At 46.4% G+C, this 20,924-nt stretch overlaps 1 protein-coding gene and 1 long non-coding RNA gene across 2 annotated transcripts; both read left to right on the plus strand.

Moving 5' to 3' along the window:
- The first annotated feature begins 4,682 nt into the window (after window positions 1-4,682).
- LOC150040007 (uncharacterized) lies at window positions 4,683-6,041 on the plus strand. The gene is made up of 3 exons (XR_016534122.1): window positions 4,683-4,876; window positions 5,193-5,228; window positions 5,946-6,041. It is a non-coding gene; the product is annotated as an uncharacterized LOC150040007 (long non-coding RNA).
- A 2,631-nt stretch (window positions 6,042-8,672) lies between these two features.
- On the plus strand, window positions 8,673-9,348 carry LOC150040008 (uncharacterized). The gene has a single exon (XM_090327457.1). The coding sequence runs from the start codon at window positions 8,698-8,700 to the stop codon at window positions 9,346-9,348; it is 651 nt and encodes a 216-aa protein (XP_090183583.1). The 5' UTR covers window positions 8,673-8,697.
- The last annotated feature ends 11,576 nt before the right edge of the window (window positions 9,349-20,924 follow it).

Genomic DNA, 20,924 nt, shown 5'->3' on the forward strand with positions numbered 1-20,924 from the left:
GGCCCTCAGAGGTCAAGGCTTCTTCACGTTTTTCTCCTGAGAAGGCCCAAGGCGATGAAGGTGTCCAGGAAAGCTTGAATACAGACGTCACCCCCAGGAGGAGACAAAATCTGGACTGCACCTTGGCAGAACGGGGTCTGACCGACACGACGAGGCTCATGGCGCGCAGCTGTGGAGAACGCCTGGGACTGGCCTGTCCTTGCCTCTGGAGCCTCATGGATGACGGTCAGGCGCAGACATCATGACACCTGTGTGTCTCCGTGGGCTACAGCCGTCCACCCTCCAAAGCCTGTCTGGGAGCTGCGAATGGAGGCTGGCAGTGGGCAACGCACAGCTATGTGGTGATGTGTGCCTCCTGCCAGCCTAGGGAGTCATTTTCCCTTCCCATCCCTCCCATGAAGATTGTCCTCCTCCTCCTCCTCCTCCTCCTCCTCCTCCTCCTCCTCCTCCTCCTCCCCCTCCTGCTCCTCCTCCTCCTCCTCTTCCTCCTCCTCCTCCTGCCGCCCACCTACCTTCTCTATTTCCTTTCTCTCCCTCCACTCTCCTCTCCTCTCTCCACTGCTTTCGCCTTCCTTGCTCCATCCGCTCTTTCAAAGTGCTCTCCTGTCTTCATGACTCTGTCCCTGCCTCTCTTTTCTTCCCTTGCTCTTAAGTGTTCACTATGAAGGGCATGAAACAGAAATGGCCTTGAGCGTGGCCGACAACTGAGCAGTGGACGAGCTCCCTGCGTGCCCACCGCTTTTTCCTTATGTCCTCACGAGGCCCTGGCCGCCCCCTGGCACAGGCGTGGCAGGACTGGGGACACATCGAGCTACATCCCCACACATGTGGCAGCGCAATCGAGTGACGGTCTGGTCCCGGCCTCCTCGAAGGAGAAGGCTGCTGGGAAATCGGGGTCCTGGAGACCCCAGGCCACTGCTGGTGGGATGGGCTGATATTGTGACCTTGCACAAGGCCCCTAAGTGTCATGATGCCGTGTCCTCCCAGTCTCTATCCACGAGCCATGTCTGAGATCGCCAGGAGGCGCCCAGAGAGCCCCAGGGCAGCACAGCTGGCAGGAAAGATGATCCTGCTGCTGCTGGCGACCTTCTGCCACATTTTCCTTGTGGTGGTGACCGCTGTTAAGTAAAGGTTTCCTTCCTTAGGCTCGTCGGCCTCATGGAAGATTTGACAGAGGTAAGGAGTTTCCCCTGTGCCCCTGCCCGCACTGCGCCCGCCTCCCCCTCCAGCATGGCCTCCAGATGGGCACCACAGCCCACATGGTGAGTCCACACTGCACCACCGCCCCAGGCCCCGTCTTCAGCCTCGCCCACGCGGGTGCACCAATGCGCGCCATGGTGACACGCGTGGCGTCTCCACACCTTCTTCACTTCCTGGTCTACGGTCGGTGTACAGGGGTGCACAGTGACATTTCCAAAGACGGGTACGAGCTACTGTGGTCAACTTCACCTGCTCCCCCCTTCCTCCTCCTCCTCCTCCTCCTCCTCCTCCTCCTCCTCCTCCTCCTCCTCCTCTTCAACCACGTCTCCTAGTTTCCTCTATTCCACTTTCACATATCCTCAAAACGACTTCACATGTGCCCCCTCCCTCGCTCCCTGTCCACTCCTCCTCCTCCTCCTGCAGGTTCCACCCACCCCACTCTCCCTCGTCACGATCCAGTTCCACTGTGGCCATGAGTGCAAACGCTGGGATGAGCGCGTGACGGGAGCTCGGGTGAGCTCAGTGCACAGCTCCGCTCCTCCACTGTCTTCCTGAAGACGCTTCCCCGCTGCTCTGCTGAGTCGTGCACACAGCACACTAGGCTTTCCCGAGGAGGCCCAGGGCCTCCGTTCTGCCTGCAGAGCCTTCCTTCCTTCCTGTTTTCTTCCCATAAGTCTCTTCCTCCCTCCCTCATTCACTGCCTAGCTCCTTCTCTTCTCCCTCCCTTCACGGCTGTTCGCCCTTGCTGTCTGTTTCCCTCTCTGCCTCCCTCCCTCTTTTCCTTCCTCCCTTAGCTTGTCCATTCCCCTCTCCGTTCTTCCCCCTTCCTAGCTGGCTTTGCCCTGCCTATACCTCTCCGTCTTCTCCATCTTGATTCCTTTGACTTTCCCTCTTGGTTCCCCCATCTATCCTTTCTTCTTGCTCCCTTCCCTACCTTTCTTCTTCCATTTTTCTCTTTCCTTCACTTTCTTTTTCTTTCTTCTCCCATCCTATTTTTTCTTCCCCCTTCCCCTGCCCATCCCTTTTCATTCATTTCTTCCCTCCACCATTCCCTCTTTCTTTAAGATCTCCCTCTCTTCCTTTTACCTCAACGTCTCTCCATTTTTCTTTTCCTTCTTAGAAAAGAAAACGAATTATACAAATGATACATTTTGAAATCTGCTTTTCCCTAAGCAATTTTGAAAAATGTCCCAAATTATCCTCACACATAATGATGACATGCTGTATAATATCCCATTATAAGAACGTAACGTAGGAGAAACAAGGGCATACTACATCCACCAGCACAACGATGTTCATTGCAGCATTATTCACCATAGCAAAGATATGGAACCAACCTAGATGTCCCTCAGTTGATGAGTGGATCAACAAGATGTGGTATTTGTACACAGTGGAATTCTATGCTGCTGTCAGAAAGAATGACATTGACCCATTTGTTGGGAAATGGAAAGACTTAGAAAAAATCATGTTAAGTGAAGTAACCAAGACCTAAAGAAACATAGGCTCAATGGTTTCCCTCATTTGTCATAATCAGTAGAAACATTGGGCTCTACTAGCAGAGATTTACAATAGAACAAAACCTTGATACATAAGGCCAGATAGGATGAGGCTAAATGAAAGGACCTCTAGGATATAGAAACAAAAGCCATACAATGTGTGATTGTTGTCCTTATTCTACTGTTATTTCTCATCTGTTTTGCTGTCCCTTGGTTATCTCATATTGTTAAATTATCTTACCTTGCTATCTGATATATTGTATATATGTTTATTTGGTTATTTGAAATAGGATAGGGAACAGGAAAAAACAAGATGAGGGGCAGAGGGAGGGGGAAGAAAATGGGGTCCAAAACATTAGAAAGGGTAAAAATATTTGTGAAGTAATGCACCTTCTATCTGGTGAATATAATGTAACCCTTCTATTGATCACAATAAAAATATATGTAAATAAAAAATAAAAAAGAAGTAATGTACTCATTACCTTACAAATATGACTATAACGTCTCTATATATCACCCCGACAATAAAGGAAAACAAATGTCACAGTAAAAAAAAGAAAAAAAAAGAAAAGAAGGTAGGGGTCGGGAATTTAACCTCGTGGTACACTGTGTGCCTAGCATGCATGAAGACCTGCGTTCCATTCCTTGGTGCCACATACATAGAAAAAGCCAGAAATGGTGCTGTGGCTCAAGTGGTAGAGCTGTAGCTTTGAGAAAAAAAGCCCAAGGACAGTGCTCAGGCCCTGAGCTCAAGGCCCAGGACTGCCAAATATATATATATATATATGGTAGGTTTCTGAATGTATTTGTTGGATTTACCCCATTGTCTCAGTCTCATTGAATATACTTTGCACTTAAATACTGCTACCAAAGGAAGTACCAAAGGAAATGAAGCCACCAAGGCATTCCAGGGGGGTTTTCAAGTTTTGGTTTCATGGTTTTGTTTTGGTGGCAGACTTGAGGCTTGAACTCAGGGCCAGGGTTTTCTACCTTAGGATCTTTTCCTCAAAGCTGGCCCTCTACGCCTCCACTTTATCGGATTTTGTGAAGTTGTAGCTGTTGCTGGTCTATTGGACTTTATAAGTCTGACTGACTTTCCTGGCCAGGGTGCCTTTGAAACCATCGTCCTCACATCACAGCCACCAGAGTAACCAGGGTAACTTGGGTGGCAGGCTGAGCCACCGGAGCCCACTGGACTTGGAACTGTTGGGGGCCGTTCTGTCCGAGGTCTGGGGAGGTGGACTCCCTTGCCTGTCTGGCAGCTTTTGTTTTCTTACCCACGCTCCGCTATCCTCGATCTCACAAGGCCATCCTCACAAATGAGGGAGGATCTTTCATAGTCACCTGTCCTGTCCATGCGAAGCATTGCTTCAACAGGCCTGAAAGTCAAGGCTCTCCTGAAGGAGGGCATTTCCCAGGAAGTAAGCACGGACTTTCCTAGAGGTGGGAGGTCAGAGCCTCACCACCAACTCTCATCCGAATGGATGCTTCGACTAAGCAACCCCTGCCCTGTCCATGGACAGAGGCCTGCACAAAATACCCTCCCTCTACTAGTGTTTTATTACACAGATGCATACGTATCTATGACATACAAATTTAACTTTAACTGTGTTCTAAAATGTAAGCCCGGTGACTGAATATGGAGATTCCCTTCTTGAGTACTTGTTTTTAAACATGACATTTGACATATGCTGTGAAAGTCGATGTTAGTACATTCTTTAATGTCAAAACATCATCCGTCTAATGGTAAGGGTTAGAAACGACCTTGGGCTCCAGGGCGACCCAGGAAGTGGAAGCAGCCAGGTCTAGACTGGTCAGCGGGCCTTGACCATGGCCTTGAGCAGCCGTGACCACACACCCGCTCCCCAAAGGCGGGGAGAGAGGCTGGCTGACCAAATACGGAAGCACAGAGAGCGCCCCAGCAACCAGGGCCTGGTGATGTCACGGCATTCGTGATGTCACAACAGAGGGTGGGCAGGGCTGGGCACTAGCAGCCAGACCTGGAGCGCCCGTTCAGAAGGCCCCAGGCGGGCAGCAATGGAGGGCCCGTGAGAGGAGCGGGTGTCCGTCATGGCCTCTGGCCAGTGAGCTGACCCTCGTCCTGCCAGCCGCTCACCATCCCCTCGCCTTATCCCGGTGTTTCCGTGTCGCTGTCCCTGAGTGACAGCTTCGTGTAGCAGGTAAGAGCAGGTCTAGCTCAGGGCGTCTTCACAGGTAAGAGCCTCGAGAGCAAATGGCTGGGGAAGGACAAGGGGCACTTGGGACTTAGAGACCGAGCTGCTGCGGCCTCCACCCAGACGGGGGCCTCCCTTGTGAGTTTGTGAAGCTCGGCCTGCTTGCTGGTACATCACAGGCGCCTCAAATCCAGGGACCCTAAGGGTGCCATTTGGGGCACCGGAATTCTGCTTCAGGGATCCTGTTACATTCCCACGAGCCATGTGAAAGGATTTGGATTGCTTTTCTTTCCTCTAACATTTGTGCTGTTTTTCCTTTCAGATCAAAGGATCATCCTTTGAAAACTCCTTATTCAAGGTGAGATAAAGACATAGAAGTACTTGGTATTTTTAGTCTACTTCTGGTGTTGAGTACTTTCATTCTGTGTGTGTGTGTGTGTGTGGTAGCAAGGCTTGATCTCTGGGATTCATATGTGCTAGGCAAGCGCTGTACCCCTAGACTACCCTCTCAGCCAAGCCTCTACCACTCGAGCCATGCTTTCATTCCCAGCATTTTGACAGTTAATCAGAGATCAGAGCCTCGCGGATTGTCTTGCCTAGGCTGGCTTCAAACCGTGATCCTCAGATCTCAACCCCCTGAGTGCCCAGCGCCCGGCAGCACTTTCATTCTGACAGGAGAGAGGTGACATCATAATTTACTGTGGATTCCTCTCTCTGTGCAGCCTCTGTCATGAGAATGAAGCCCAACCAATACCGAGAGCCAGGAAGCCCTGGGTCCATCCCTGAGGGCCTCCACCCACACTGCCCTTGCTGTCCTTGACTACGCCATTTCCCCTCTCTATGCTGTTTCCTCTTCTGTGACCTGAGGGACATCATGGCTGAGCTGCCATGGACTGTCATGGCAACGGCATATGGTAATTTGCCCAGAGGATTCAGAGTAGGGCTTGATCCACACAGAGCAGATGGTAAGAATTTCAAGAACATGTGGTGAAAGACAGCATGGCTGAGATTTCTTCTCACCCAAATACGCCTAACCATATTCCTTTTAGGTGATGCAGCTTTTGTATGTTTTCAGGTCAAATAGCGATTACTCCCTTCCAGTACAAACCATTTCTTTGAAGAACACTCACGAACGTTTGCTTCGAAAATGTGCGACTACCTGCAGAAAATATACAAGTAATGTCCAATGATAAGTTCTATGGACTACTTCAAATCTGGGAAAGTTCTCTCTCTCTCTCTCTCCATTTCTCTCTCTCTCTCTCTCTCTATCTCTCCCTCCCTCTCTCCTCCTATCTCTCTCTCTGTCTCTCTGGGTCTCATTCGCTCTTCCTTCCTTCCTTTCCCTCATTCGTCTTTTTTCTGTCTCTCTCTCTTTCTGTCTTGGGGCTTGAACTCAAGGCCTGAGCACTATCCCTGAGCTCCTTTGTCTCAAGGCTGGTGCTCTACCTGTTGAGCCACAACACCATTTCAGGCTTTTTCTATGATTTATTGGGGATAAGAATCTCACAGACTTTTTGACCTGTGCTGGCTTCACACCACAAGCCACAAGCCTCGGATCTCAGCCTCCTGAGTAGCTCTGATTCCAGGTGTGAGCCACCACGCCCTGCTGTCTCAGGATTATTTATTTATTATGTTTTATTTTTTGCCAGTCCTTGGCTTGGACTCAGAGCCTGAGCACTGTCCTTGGGTTTTTTCTCAAGGCGAGAGCTCTACCAATGAGCCTCAGCACCACTTCTGTCCTTTTTCTATGTATGTGGTACCGAGGAATCGAACCTGAGTCTTCGTTCATGCGAGACAATCACCTAACACTAGGCTAAACTCCCGGCCCTCTGTCAGGATATTTTAAGTTGAATTTAGACGAAGGTAATAAACATGATATGATTTCAAGTGTTGGGTACAAAAAAAAGCAGTGCAGATGCCCATGATTAGAGACATTTAACAAACATTTTTAATTTCCCATTGGCTCCGGTATTGGATATAAAACTGCTTTCCTTAAAAGCATGAACACTGCAGACAGAGGGGTAAATAAGAGTGAAGTTTCCTTGTCTACATCATTCAAATACTCGGGATTTCTTTTAGTGGGCATACTTTTTGTGTCTCCATCCCGGGGTGGATCTCGGGTCCTGGGCACTGTTCTGGGCTTGCTTTCCTTTTCCTTACGGGTCATAATGCTCTACCACTTTAGCCGTAGCCTTACTTCCCGTTCAGTTTTTTGGCAGCTAAATGGAGGTAAGGGTCAAACAGCCATTCCTGCCTGGGGTGGCTTAGAACTGCGGTCCTCAGATCGTGGCCTTCTGACATCCTATTAGAATTGTGAGACATGCTTGCCTAGCATCACTTTTTTGTTGCTTTATTTTGTTTTTTTTTTTGTTATTTCATGGTCCTGGGCCTTGAATACAGGGCCTGGGCAATGTCCTTAGGCTTTCTCAAGGCTAGAGCACTATCACTTGAGCCACAGCATCATTTCTGACTTTTTTCTAAGTATGAAGTCTCGAGGAATCCAACCAAGGTCCTGGTGCATGCTAGGCAAGCACCCTTCCACTAGGGCAAACTCCCAGCCTGCAGCACTTTGGTTTTTTTCTATTTGACACCCCCACATACACCCTGCCCAGAAGCATGGGCTTTTTCTATCCATTCTAGGGCTTGAACTCTGGGCCTGGGCACTGTCCCTGAGCTCTTCAGCTAAGGCTAGTGCTTTACCACTTTGAGCCACAAGCCACTTCCAGTTTTCTTATAGTTAGTCTCACAGACTTTCCTACCCAGCCTGGCTTTGCACTCCAATCCTCAGCTGTCAGCCTCCTGAGTAGCTAGGATTATAGGCAGGAGCCAGTGGCGCCCAGCTAGAAGCGTGTGTTAAGCTTAAACAATGTTTACATCAAGCTGGGCCCTGGTAGTTCACACCTGCAATCATGGCTACTCAGAAGGCTGAGATGAAGGATTGTCCTTTAAAGGCAACCTGAGCAGAAAAGTCCTCGAGACTGTTCACCTCTTAGCCCCAAAAGGCCGCAAGTGGAGCTTGGCTCCAGTGGTAGAACACGGTCCTTGAGCACAATAGCTCTGGGACAGTGCCCAGGTCCTGAGTTCAAGAAAATCAGGCTTAGAAAAAAAAGAATAAGAAAATCAGGGTTGGGCACTGTTGAGTTGAAGGTGGGGCTCTGAGTTCAAAATGCAGTACCGGCACAAAAAAGAAAGGAAAAAGAAGCAAGTATGTCCTTTTCTGAGACCAGTGAATGCCCCATATGTATGATTGTTTTCTTTTATGGTCTTAACATCCAACTCATATAGATTAACTCATTCTTGTGTTGACCCAGAAGAATATTTTTGGAAATTCCACAGTAGTTTTGAGCATTTCTCTGTGTGTGGACGCTGACGTTACGCCTAACTTTTCTCTGTGAAATCCTGCCAGGCAAGCATCTCTTTGCATAGCCTTTAGCGGCAGATGCTTGGCTTTCAATAGATGATGAGAATTTTTGTTGTTGGATAAGCCAGAGGGACATTTCAACTCGTGACAGATCCTGTCAGCTTCTCCTCCCAATCCTCTTACACCAACCGGACAGTGTCCTGCGCGGCTGTGTGTGCAGGCGAGCACCTGCTAAGGGATGGTCCTGCCCTGGCCTTGGATTTCAAGCCTCCCCGACCTAGACAGGACACGTAAATGGACACAGAATGCTTACGATAGCTGTCAGACCATGGACGTGAGCGCTAGCATAGGTCACCGCTCCGTGTCGCCCTGCTGACGCTCGCTTCTTTCTCCTCTCCCCGCTTTCTTCCATGGCGCTCCCGGTCTGACCTCAAGGATCCTCAAATTGACGTTCTGGTTCTCAGAAATGAAACAAGGAAGAATGGAGTTCGCTGCCCTGGTTTGTACGTACATCACGTGGGCTCTGGGCATTATACTGGCAATTAGTCGACACTGGCGTATTTGGGAATTTGATGCCAACCAAGTTGAGGTGGTTTTCATCGGGCTCTGGAAAGTTTACTATTACCAGACATGGAACGGCTCGGATTCCCTGATCAGTGCGACCATGCACAGCAACGGCAACGACAGCTGGGTCATCCCCCCAGAAATCCTGTACGGAAGAGATCTCATCCTGCTGGCCAGCTTCATGAACTCGGTGGTCCTGATCTTCAGCACGGAAGCCATCTTGGTCAGTTGGATTAAGGCGCCATACCCAGATTTCCTGCGCTCTCACTACAACATTTCCGTGCTCTTCCTACTGCTAAGCAGCTTCTGCACGCTCACGGCTGTGTTCTGGAACCATATTGTCGACTTTTATGGGCACAGCACCTTCGAATTTACCAGCACATTCCCGGTTCGGAAAAATGAAGTGTACACCAAGCACCTCTCCTATGTGCTGCCCCTGGGGATTTTCACCGTGACCCTGTCCCTCTCCACCGCAGCCATGTATCTCCACGAAACCTGTGCCCTGAGAGAGGAGGCCAGCTCGTCTCCGGTGATGGCTCAATACCAGCCCTAAGTGAGGGCAGCACTGATGAGGGCTGCCACGGGGGGAAATCTGCCCAGTAACCAGCTGTACCCAAGTCCTCCGAGAACCCACGATTTTGGTACCCGTATGCTCGTGGAAAATAAAAGACCAAAATGTTATCGCACAGCGTCTAATCCCTCTGTTTTCCTACTCCGTAAGGCCCTCCCTGTCCTGGAAGGTTTTCTTTCTCTACCCCAACTCAGCATAGCAACAACGCCTATGCACAAACAGCCCCATTCCCAAGTAGGGGGAAATTCTGGTATAAGGCAAGCTTGTGCTACCAACAAAACCAGCTGCAAGGCGACAGTTTGCAAAAGAACGGGCCTAAGCACAATGGCACCAACCCCATTTCCACCTTACAGGTCGTGAAGGTGGTGGAATCGGTGGGACCTGGCAGGTTTCTTAGCCGTGCACCGGTGACACTGTGGGTTGGGATCCTCTGGGGTACAGAGGCTGTGAACTGCAGGTGTTTTGTTACATCGTTGGAGCTGCTGCTTGTCTACACTTAAATACCAGTAAATATCAGTCTTTTGCCCCAGCTGTGGACACAATGTGTCCAGACATCCCCCCGTGGTCCACTAGGGGAAAAGTGGGTCCTGGGGGAGCTAGTGCGCCCGGATGTACCAATGAGCCAGGCTGGTGAGTCTCTTGCTGCTTGTGTAGAGGGTCTTGTGGACACTGCGGACCAAACAGAGCTGTTTGGCTATGGGAGGGGTGTACTGATGGCGTTGCTTGCTCTTCCAGGGGACATTTGGCAATTCCAAGATCAAGGAAAAGTGTCATCTTCAATGTGCCACACTTGATTATAGGTTTGCATAAGTGGACAGGAGAGACATGGTAAGCACCCACCCCTCTCTGGGGCCTCAAGTCAGCCAAGCGCCATTAGAGCACTGCTACATAATGTTAAGGCGGTGTGACTGATTGCCACACTTGGTGGTGACCCACTTGGTTGTAAGTAACTCTTTTGAAAGTGTCTTTTTCATGTACACGTGCTGAGGTATTAGGGATGGGGAATGGGTTGGCTCCTTCAATTGACAGCTATTAGTGTTTCCCAGGGGCTTGGCTGCCTTGAGGAAAGGACTGCCACCCACGCAACCGAACTGCCATCGTGCCAGCACCACCCACTTCTTTTTGTGTGTGTCAGAACTGGGGCTCGAACTCGGTCTTGAGTTCTCCCCAGGCCTTTGCACTCATGCTTGGCGCTTCACCACTTGAGCCAAGCCTCCAGGTCTAGCTTTGGCTGGTTCATTGGGGATAAGACTCTCAGATATGCCTGCCTCGGCTAGCTTGAAGAGTGATCCTTAGGTCTCAGTCTCTAGCTTGAATAGTGATCCTTAGGTCTCAGCCTCGGGGTGGCCAGCGTTGGAATGTGAGCCACAGGTGCCTGGCAGCCCAGCCACTTTGAGCTCAAAGCCCCAGCTGCAGAAGGCACCAAACTTTGGCCACCACAGCTTCAGTCTCCACCCAGGCCTAAGGGCAAGCCCTTCTTTCCCTGGGGGCCCTGCAGAAGGCCTGCCATTGGTCACGCACGCAAATGACGGCTCCTCTGATTGGTGCAGACTTCCTTGTCCCATGCCCCTTGTGGCTACATCAGCAGGCAGAGCTCAGCTACATTTGGGAGCAGCTTGGAGACTCCTGTGAGGCCCTCAGTGCTTCAGCCACAGCATTCACCAGGAGCTCCGCAGCGGTCTTTCCTGCCTCGTTTCCATGTTCATCCATAATGGAGTGGCTGAGCTGGCATCGTGAAGGGAAGAAGACAACAGTTGAGGGCGGAGGGGAACAAGTGCAAGGGAGGCGGCATCCTGAGGCAGCAGAGAAGCAGCAGGGCCAGAAAACAATTGCCATGGCACTGGAGAGCCCGAGGCAGGGCTGGCATCTGGTTGCAGCCAGGCTGAGGCTGCCGAGGCTGCAGCAGCAGTGGGGGGCAGGCAGGGCACAAGAGCGCAGCTGACAGGAGACACGGGGTGGCAGCAGGGCAGCAGTGGGCAGTTGTATGTGAAAGTGACAGCAGCCAGAGAGAGGCTCAGTGGCCAGAGAGAGAGCGGCAGCCACAGGTCCTGGCTGGGATCTATGGCTTCACTGCCCTCTCCTAGGCCCCGTGTCAAAGCCCTAACTGTCCAGCACTTGGGCCAAGTGCCGCTGCCTGCTCTCAGCCACTCCTGCTGCTTGCGAACACCACCAAGGGTCCAGAGTAACAGCAGCTTCCCCTCCTACCCACAATCCCCACATGGGTGGAGCAGCACCCAGACAGCTGGGGGTGACAGACACAGAGATGAGAGGATTGGGACAGCGGATGATAAAACAGGGGAAGTCTCTGAAACTGAGACTGGAAAACAGGATGTCAGTCATTTAAGCAGTGGGGAAGCTAGATGAATTCCAAGGCATTTCTGTGGACTAAGAAGAAGCTATGAAAAGATAGCAATCCATCTTCTTGGTGTTATTTGGAGATAAGAGTTGCACACACTTATTTGCCCTGCCTGGCTTCAAACTGAATCTTCAGATCTCGGCTTCCTTAGTAAATAGGTTTTCAGTTGAGTGCCACTATCACCTGGCTCTGAAGCTGAATTTACCTTTTTCCCTACTTGACAGGGAAGGACTTTAAATGTGGTTTATAACTATTAGTGTTATTCTTGTGGAGTGGCTATTTTATTTCCAACTATCTTCACTTCTGATGGTGTATATGTTACTTCAAGCAAGCAGTTCCAACAATTGTCTGAAAACTAGCAGGGAAAGACAACCCTTTGAAAATTTTCACAGGAAAAATCTGGAAGATGATCAAGTATACAATTCCTTTGTATACTACTTAAAATAAAAACTAAAAATAATTTAAATAGAATACTAAAATTAGCTGGATGTTATTCTGAGGCTCAAATGTACTTTGCTAGACTTGAGCAAAAGAAGCTCAGGGACAGCACCCAGACACACACACACAAGGTAGTGTAAGTGAAGACAGTAAATTCACTTTTGAAGGTGTAAGCCTGCAACACTGCTGTTCAGCTTTTCTATCTACCTTGACTGAATCCCATTTACCAATCTATCAGAAATATTTTCTTTGTATCTTGTAATTTTATTTTGTATAAGTGCATTGTAATGTTCTCAAACAATCCTTTTTCAACATTTAGATCAAAATGAATTTTGTGCTAATATTATAGTGGTGTAAAGAATGTCTTTAGTTGTATTTTGTATATTTTTATTGCGATTCATTTTGACAGTGTTTAAGATTTTGCTTTGTTAACCTATTTTGATGGACTTTACCTTTGGCAAAATATATTGCTGACATCGTGGTGTCAAACTGACATAATATCCTCATTTATAAATTGTATCCAATAATAAAGTAAATTTTTCAAAAAATAGAAAACTTTGGAAGATGTGAAAAAGTATGTCTTTTAAAAGCTAAGTCAGATGAAACAATCCCATTAAATGAAGCAAAGAATACAGTTAATACGGATGTGTTCCCTTAATATGCACAATTACTTAACTCATTTGCTATGATGAATCCTCTAGGTCCCAAAGCAGGAAGCAAATAAAATATTGCCAATGAACAAACAATCTAGTTTAGAAATTCACATGGCCTGGAGAATCTAAATTATACAACTGCTTTGGTGTGTGTACCAGTCCTAGGGCTGCATACTGCCTCTGAGCTTCCTTTGCTCAAGGTATCACTGTACCACATGAGTCATAGGGCCACTTCCAGCTTCTTTTGGAGTTTGGTAGAGATGAGTCTCATGTACTTTCCTGCCTAGGCTGACTTCAAACCATAATTCTCATATCTCAGCCTTCTGGGTTGCTAGGATTATAAGCATGAGCCACAGGCAACTGTCTACAACAGTTATTTTTGATGAGTTTAATCAAATTCAGGAGGTATTCAATCGTTTTATTTATGTATTTTGATTTATTCTTGTTGCTGGTCCTGGGGTTTGAACTTAAGACCTGTATGCTGCCCCTGAGCCTCATGTTCTCAAGGCTAGCGCTATAGCACTTGAGCCACAGCACCACTTCCATCTTTTTCTGAGTGGTTTATTGGAGATAAGAGTCTCATGGACTTTTGTGCTCTGGCTAGTTTTGAACCACAATCCTTACATCTCAGCCTCCTGAGTAACTAGGATTACTGGTGTGAGCCACCAGTGCCCAGCTTCAATAGTTTTAGAAACCTAGGAGTGTTCGAAATATCTACCAGTGTCAACTTGATTTCTAGATAAAGAAAAATTTTAATCTGAAAACTAATAAATTTTTATTATCAGACACAGATCTACTTCCTTCAGCTAGGCCCCACATCCCGAAATTCCCAAACCTATACCAATGAAAACATGGCTCAGACCAGGAGCATAGCCTAGTGGTAGAGTGTTCACCTAGCATACACAAAGCCCTGGAGTCAAAAGTGACTCAAGTGGCAGAGTGTCAGTGGCTCAATCAAAAATTGACAGTAGGCTAGGCGTGGTAGCTCACGCCTGTAATCCTAGCTATTCAAGAGGCAGAGATCTGAGGATCAGGGTTCAAAGCCTGCTCAGCAATACAAAGCCCCAGCCCAGAGACTCTTATCTCCAATTAACCTCTACAAAATGGGAAGTGGGTCTTGGCTCAAGGGTAGAGTGGTAGCCTTGAGCTGAAGAGCTCAGGGACAGTGCCCAGGCCAGAGTTCAAGCCCCATGGCCCCCCCAAAAAAACTGACACATAGAGATCCCAGTAGTAATCCATAGGCAACTGATTTTTGGCAGAGGTGCCAAAAACACACAGTCTCCTCAATAGATAGTGTTAGGATACTTGCATATCTACTTACAGAAGAATGAAATTAGTCACTTATATCATACCATAAACAAAAATTAGCCCAAACAAAATTAAAGATATAAACATAAGACATTTAAATATAAAACTAGTAGAGAAAACAGGGAAAACTCTGTGATATGGGTGTGGTTATGGTTTGGGGATATGAACCTAAAAGTATAGCATCAAAAACAAAAATAGACAGTGCCAAATACTGGTGGCTCATCCCTGTAACCCTAGCTACTCAGGAGGCTGGGCTCTGAGGATCACAGTCCAAAGACACAGCTCAGGCAAAAAAAAAGTCTGTGTGACTCATCTCCAGCTGGAAATGGACCTGTGGCCCAAGTTGTAGAGTGCTAGTCTGGAGCACTGCCCACATCCTGAGTTCAAGCCCCAGGACCTGCTCCAAAGTAAAAGGGGTAATAGTAAACTAGAAAGCTTCTTAGCCTCAGGAAACAACCGATGGTTTGAAAATATTTATAAACCATACATCCAATAAGGAGTTAATATATAAGGAGGTGAATTCAATAGTAAGCAATCAAATAACCCAATTTAAAAATGGGCAAAGGACTTGAGAGACCACCTCAGAAGAAGATAAACAAACAGCCAATATACGCCACAATGAGCTATTACCTCAGAGTTGGTAGGACAGCCATTCCAAAGACAAAAGACATTATGCTAAATGAAATCAGCCAGGCATGGAATGAGAAACAGCACATGATCGTATTTGTTTTTGAAGTCTAAACCTTAGAATTCATAGAACTGTTGGAGAGGAGACTTTCAGGGAACCTGAAAAGGCCCCAGGTTCAGACCTCCAAGGGGAGAAGGCAGGAAGTAAAGGTTCCTGAACTGAAAGGATAAGGCCCCTGCACACAGAAAGCCCCAACTCAGAATGGTTTTCCTTTCAGTTCTATACTGTGGGTGGCCTTTTCTTGTTTAGTTAGCTTTACCCAAGATACAGAGCTGAAAAGAGGATTGTTTGTTTTTCCAGATTGGAGACTTGAGCATCTGCCTAAGTTTAGCCACTTTCTAGTACAGTTGGATGCAGACAATGTCAAAATCCCAGAAACAGAATTCTAGGGGCAAGTCCTGAAGATGTATTCTCCAGAAAGGACAGCACAAGCATTCGTTGGTGTGTCCTTTTCCCATAAATAGTTACAAGGATTACTTGCTCAGGTTACCTTTGTAAGGTAAGCAACTGAAGCTGTGTGAAGTTCTAGCCAGTTAAGAGTCTAGTAGAGCCGTCACATGGCTGCCGTATCCATAGATGCCTTCAGCACATCCTCTCACCACCTTTGATTTTAGGGAATGAAGAGCTTTGCAAGCTCAACCTGAGCTTAGAAGGACCTCTTGCACATATGCAGTACAGAAAATCTTAGCATATGCCCATTAGTAAGGGTAAAATGAAAAAAGAAATACTCCCCAAATAAATAAATGCGTTACTGAGCCATATGTTCATACACATAGAGGAACCTTAAATGCATTCCCTCAGTGGAAAGATGTAGTGAAAATGCTACAAAGTCAGGTTCTGGTGGCTCATATCTGTAATTCCTGACACCGACATCTGAAGATTGCAGTTCCAAGCCAGTCCAGGCAAGAAAGTTCCCATGAGACTATAACCTACAATTAATCACTAAAGAACTGGAAGTGGTGCTGTAGCTCAACGTGGTAGAGTGCTAACCTTGAGCAGAAGAGCTCAGGGACAGTGCCTAGGCTCTAAGTTCAAGCCCTACAACCCCGCCCCCCCACCATGCTACAAAACATAACTCCAAGCTATGTGACATTCAGAATGTCAGAAAAAAAAGATCAGTATTTTCCAGGATGAGGGGAAGGGAAAGAAGAATAGTTTGAACACAGAGGACTTACAGGTCTATATGAAACCATAATGGTGTAGATATATATTCTATACATTTGTCCAAATCTACAGGATGCACAGCAGCAGGAGAGAGCCCTAATGTAAGCTGTAGATTTTTTTTGCTAGGTCTGAGGCTTGAACTCCAGGCCTTGGCTCTCTCCCTGAGCTGCTTTATTTCAAAGCTAGCTCTTTACCACTTGAGCCACAGCGCCACTTCTAGCTTTTTCTGAATAATTTATTGGCAATAAGTGCTTCATAGATTTTCCTGCCCCAGCTGGCTTCAAATTGCCATCCTCAGATATCAGCCTCCTGAGTTCTAGGATTATGGGAATGAGCCACCAACACCTAGCTAGCTGTGGACTTTGGTTGGTAATGAGGGGCCATTGTGTCCTAGATTAGAAACACGTTTCACTATGATGGGAGATTTTGCTTGTTGTGTGCTGGTGCGCATGCCCATTCTCTCAAAGTGTTCCATGCTCACCTCTGCCTGTGAAAATTCTTCCCATTCCAGCAGCCTCTTTTAAAAACACACCTGCTCTGAGAGGTGCCCCTGATTCACCTGGCCCTCTGCATCACACCGGTCACATTTTATTTGGGAGAATAGTGTTTACTGTCCATGTGCCCTTAGCTGTGAATTCTTCAAAACCAGAAAATGTTTCATTATCAACATCATACCACACGGTGCTTACCTATAGTTCCAGCACTTGGAAGATTAAGGAGGATTGTATGCTTAAATAGAGCAGCTTGCAAATAGAGCCTGCCCAACATAAGGAGATCTTGCCAAAATAGCTATCTAGGTAGCTAGATAGATAAGGAGAGGGAAAGGACTAAAGCCACAGGAATCTACCAAAATTGACCCACTAGCCTCACACAAACTTCCTCCAGAAGAGCCAAGGAGATCAGGATTGGTGGCACAGTAGATTTGTTAAAAATCAGCCTCACAAGAAACTGCCAGTGGGTACCACGGGTGTGGAACAGGTGGTACTCCACTACTCCAATCTAAAGAGTAGCCTGTGGGTTGGCAGTAGCCTGAGAGACTCCATTCTTATATGGGGGTGTCTGTGATCTGTAACTGCTTCTGCCACTAATCTTCTACCAGAATGGAGTAAAAGGGCAGACTCAGTGCCTTGAGAGTACGTGGGGCTAATGTTTAACCAATGAGACACATCTCTAATCTAGTAATAAGACACCACAATCTGACCACTAACTATTCTTGTGAACTAAAAAAGCATAGGAGATTAAAATCTCCAATCAAAAACTTGGCCATAAATAGAGACATACCAATGTAGAAACACAATAATATAAAAACCAAGTCAGCTAGGCATGGTGGCTCACGCCTGTAATCGTAGCTACTCAGGAAACTGAGATCTGAGGATCACGGTTCAAAGCCAGCCCTGGCACAAAAGGACCTGAGACTCTTATCTCCAATTAACCTCTAGAAAAATGGGAAGTGGGGCTGGGCTAAGGGGTAGGGCAGTAACCTTGAGCTGAAGAGCTCAGGGACAGTGCTCAGGCCGAGTTCAAGCCCCATGAACAAGGCAACATGTCTGTTCTAAAAGTAAACAATTCCATGACAGAGGACTTCAATGTTATGAAGTAGATTACATGTTAAACAAGTCACTAAGAAAATGAATGAGATCTCAGAGCTTAACAAAATTAAAGAGAGGATACATATAAGCACCTGAATGAATTAAAAGAGAATACAGGGAAAGAGCTAACTGAACTCAAGGAAAATTCAAATAATTGAATGAAATAAATACAACAATGCAGGATAAGAAAGAATAATTTAAGGGTCCAGAAGTTTGGCCTAGTGGTAGAGTGCTTACCTAGCATGCACGAAGACCAGGGTTTGATTCCTCAGTACCACATACATAGAAAAAGCCAGAAGTGGTGCTGTGGTTCAAGTGGTAGAGCTCTAACCTTGAGAAAGTCCAAGGACAGTGCTCAGGTCCTGAGTTCAAGGCCCAGGACTTCCAAAAAATAAATATAATTTAATAAAGACACAGAAATTATGAAATTAGAGAAAGGCCATGTGAAAATGAAGACACTGAGGACTAAGCTGTCACTAGCCAAGAACACCAGGAGTACTAGAATCTGGAAGGGCTGGGACAATGGTTTCTTGGAGCATTCAGAGAAAGCAAGACCCCACTGATTTCTTGATTTCAAGCTTCTGGACTCCAGAATGATAAACCAACTATTAAAGAACTGGTGATGCGATCTTAATGAATCCTAGTTGAATTTTACTCAGAGATAGCTGAAATATGGCCCAGGGCAGAGACTAGGTAGGCTCTGAAGCTCAAGTAACAAATAAAAGTGTGTTTGTGTGTGTGTGTGTGTGTGTGTGTGTGTGTGTGTGTGTGTTTAACAGTTACGGGACTTCAACTCAGGGCCTAGGTGCTGTTCTTGAGCTTTTTTGCTCAAGATTAATGCTGTATTACTTCCTGCTACAGCACCACTTCTGGTTTTCTAGTGGTTAATTAGAAATAAGAGTCTCAAGGTCTTTAGTGTCCAGGCTAGCTTTGAACCATGATCCTCAGATCTCAGCCTCGAGAGTAGTTAGGATTGCAGGTATGAGCTACCACGCCTAGCCGACTTGTTTTTTATATTACTTGTGTTTCTACAAGCAGCTGGCTTGTTTTGTTCCTGTTTTTGTTTTTGTTTTTGTTTGCCAGTCCTGGGCTTCTACTCAGGGCCTGAGCACTGTCTTTAGGCTTTCTCAAGGCTAGAGCTTACCACTTGAGCCACAGCACCACTTTGGGCTTTCTTCTATGTCTGTGGTACCAGCAGGAATCAAACCTGGGCCTTCGTGCATGCTAGGCAAGCACTCTACTACTAGGCCAAATTCCCGGCCCAACTTAAGGATAATTTTTAAAAATTATTTTGTAAGAGCCAGTCAGTGCACAAGAATTCTCAGGAGATTTTTCTCTAAATAAACTAGCTACTTTCCAAGAATTAGGAAGTTGTAAGTGGTCAACAATAAATAAATGAACTCCAGAAGGTTCAAGTTTGGTGTTAAAATTGTAAGAATTTAAGTAGATTCTATATGTGGTTTAACTCCTTGCATATCTTCATTGAAGACACAAAGACAGGTTGGAATAGTAATCTTGACATGCACCTGTTTTATTTTTTTAGCATTTGATGATCACTGGCTAATGATTAATTATTCCATCTCACCCCAGTTAGACTGGCCAATGTCACGAATTTGTACAACAACCAATGTTGGTAGGGATGTGGGGAAAGCAAGCCCGTTGCATCGTTGGTGGGAATGTAACCTAATATCCTCTGGACAGCAGTCTGGGGATTCCTGTCGAAATGAAACAGATTTCCCCATGACCCAGCCATACCATTTCTAGGCATCTACCCAGAACATCAGAAGCCAGGATGCTGTGCAGAGACACTTGTGCATCCACATTCATCCTGCACTGTTCACAATGGCCAAGCTATGGAAACTGTACAGATGTCTTGCAATAGCTGAGCGGATCCAAAAATGTGGTGCTTCTACACAATGGAATTTTATACAGCCATTAGAAAAAATAACATTATGTCATTTGCAAGGAAATGGATGAGCCTAGAACAAATAATGTTAAGTGAGGCAAGACAAGCTCAGAGAGACAAATGGCATGTATTCTGTCTCATATGTGAAAGGTAGAAGTAAAATACACTGGTGCATGATAAGTTATATAAGACTCTGTGAATTCACACCCAGTGAACAGAAGGAAGACATCGTAGGGGATGAGCACAGGCACAATGCTTATGAGCCTCTGATCATATATAACTATTTACTGAAATGAATTCTAGGAAATAGAAACAAGGTTTTCTCCTTTGTTGTCATTTTTATTTTCTTTACTTTTGTCTTGTTTGTTCATTTATCTGTCTTTGGGATAGTATGGGGCACAGAAATGATGGGACAAAGGGTGACACTATGTGGAAAATGAACTACACAACTTGAGGGAGAGAGCAAAGGAAGAGGTGACATTGTCCAAAAAGAAATGAGATCATTACCTGACTTACATAACTGTAACTCCTCTGTACATCGCCTATATAATAACAATAAAAAAAATTCTTAAAGAACCAGGAGCATGGCCTAGTACGTGACAAAGTGCTTGCCTAGCATGTATGAAGCCCTGGGTTCGATCCCTGGTATCACTTACACAGAAAAAGTCGGAAGTGGTGTTCTGGCTCAAGTGGCAGAACACTAACCTTGAGAAAGCCCAAGGACAGTGCCAAGGCCCTGAGTTCAAGCCCCAAGACTGGAAAAAAAATCTTTAAAAACCTTGCACCATAAAAATGATGATGAATTAGAAAGTCTTAGCATCTTGTTTGTTCAGTTTTCTACCTTTGGAGGAAGAAAAGAGGCACAGAAATGGAGGGACAAAGGGTGATGAGATGCAGCAGACACGTGTGAAACATGAACTACATAACTTGTGGATGAGGGCAGGAGAGAAAAATTGGGAAAGAGTGAAGGAAGAAGAGGTGACCTTATCCAAAAAGAAATGCGCTCATTACCTGCCTTATGAAATGGTAACCCCTCTGTATACCACCTTTATAATTACAATGAACGTTTTTAATAATATAAAAGAAAGACAGCAAAATAGCCTTTATGCAATGACATAGCAGAAATGAAGGCATAGAAGAATAGATTATTTGTTTGCGTTTTTGCCAGTCCTGGGGCTTGAACTCAGGGCCTGGGTACTGTCCTTGGACACTTTTTGCTCAAGGCTAGCACTCTGCGACTTGAGCCACAGCTCCACTTCCTGCTTTTCCTGCGTATGTGGTACTGGGGAATCAAACCTAGGGCTTCATGCACGCTAGGCAAGCACTCTACCACTAGGCCATTCCTAGCCCCAGAAGAATACTTTTTACCTATATGTTAGCTGGCCTTAGACTTTCTTTTGCTATAGAATTCATTCGATGAGGCAAATCTTATTTTTTCATGCCTAACTCCTCTTAT

Source organism: Megascapheus bottae, unplaced genomic scaffold (genome assembly GCF_031878675.1).
Source record: "Megascapheus bottae isolate mThoBot1 unplaced genomic scaffold, mThoBot2.hap1 HAP1_SCAFFOLD_263, whole genome shotgun sequence".
In the NCBI taxonomy this organism is placed as follows: Eukaryota; Metazoa; Chordata; class Mammalia; order Rodentia; family Geomyidae; genus Megascapheus; species Megascapheus bottae.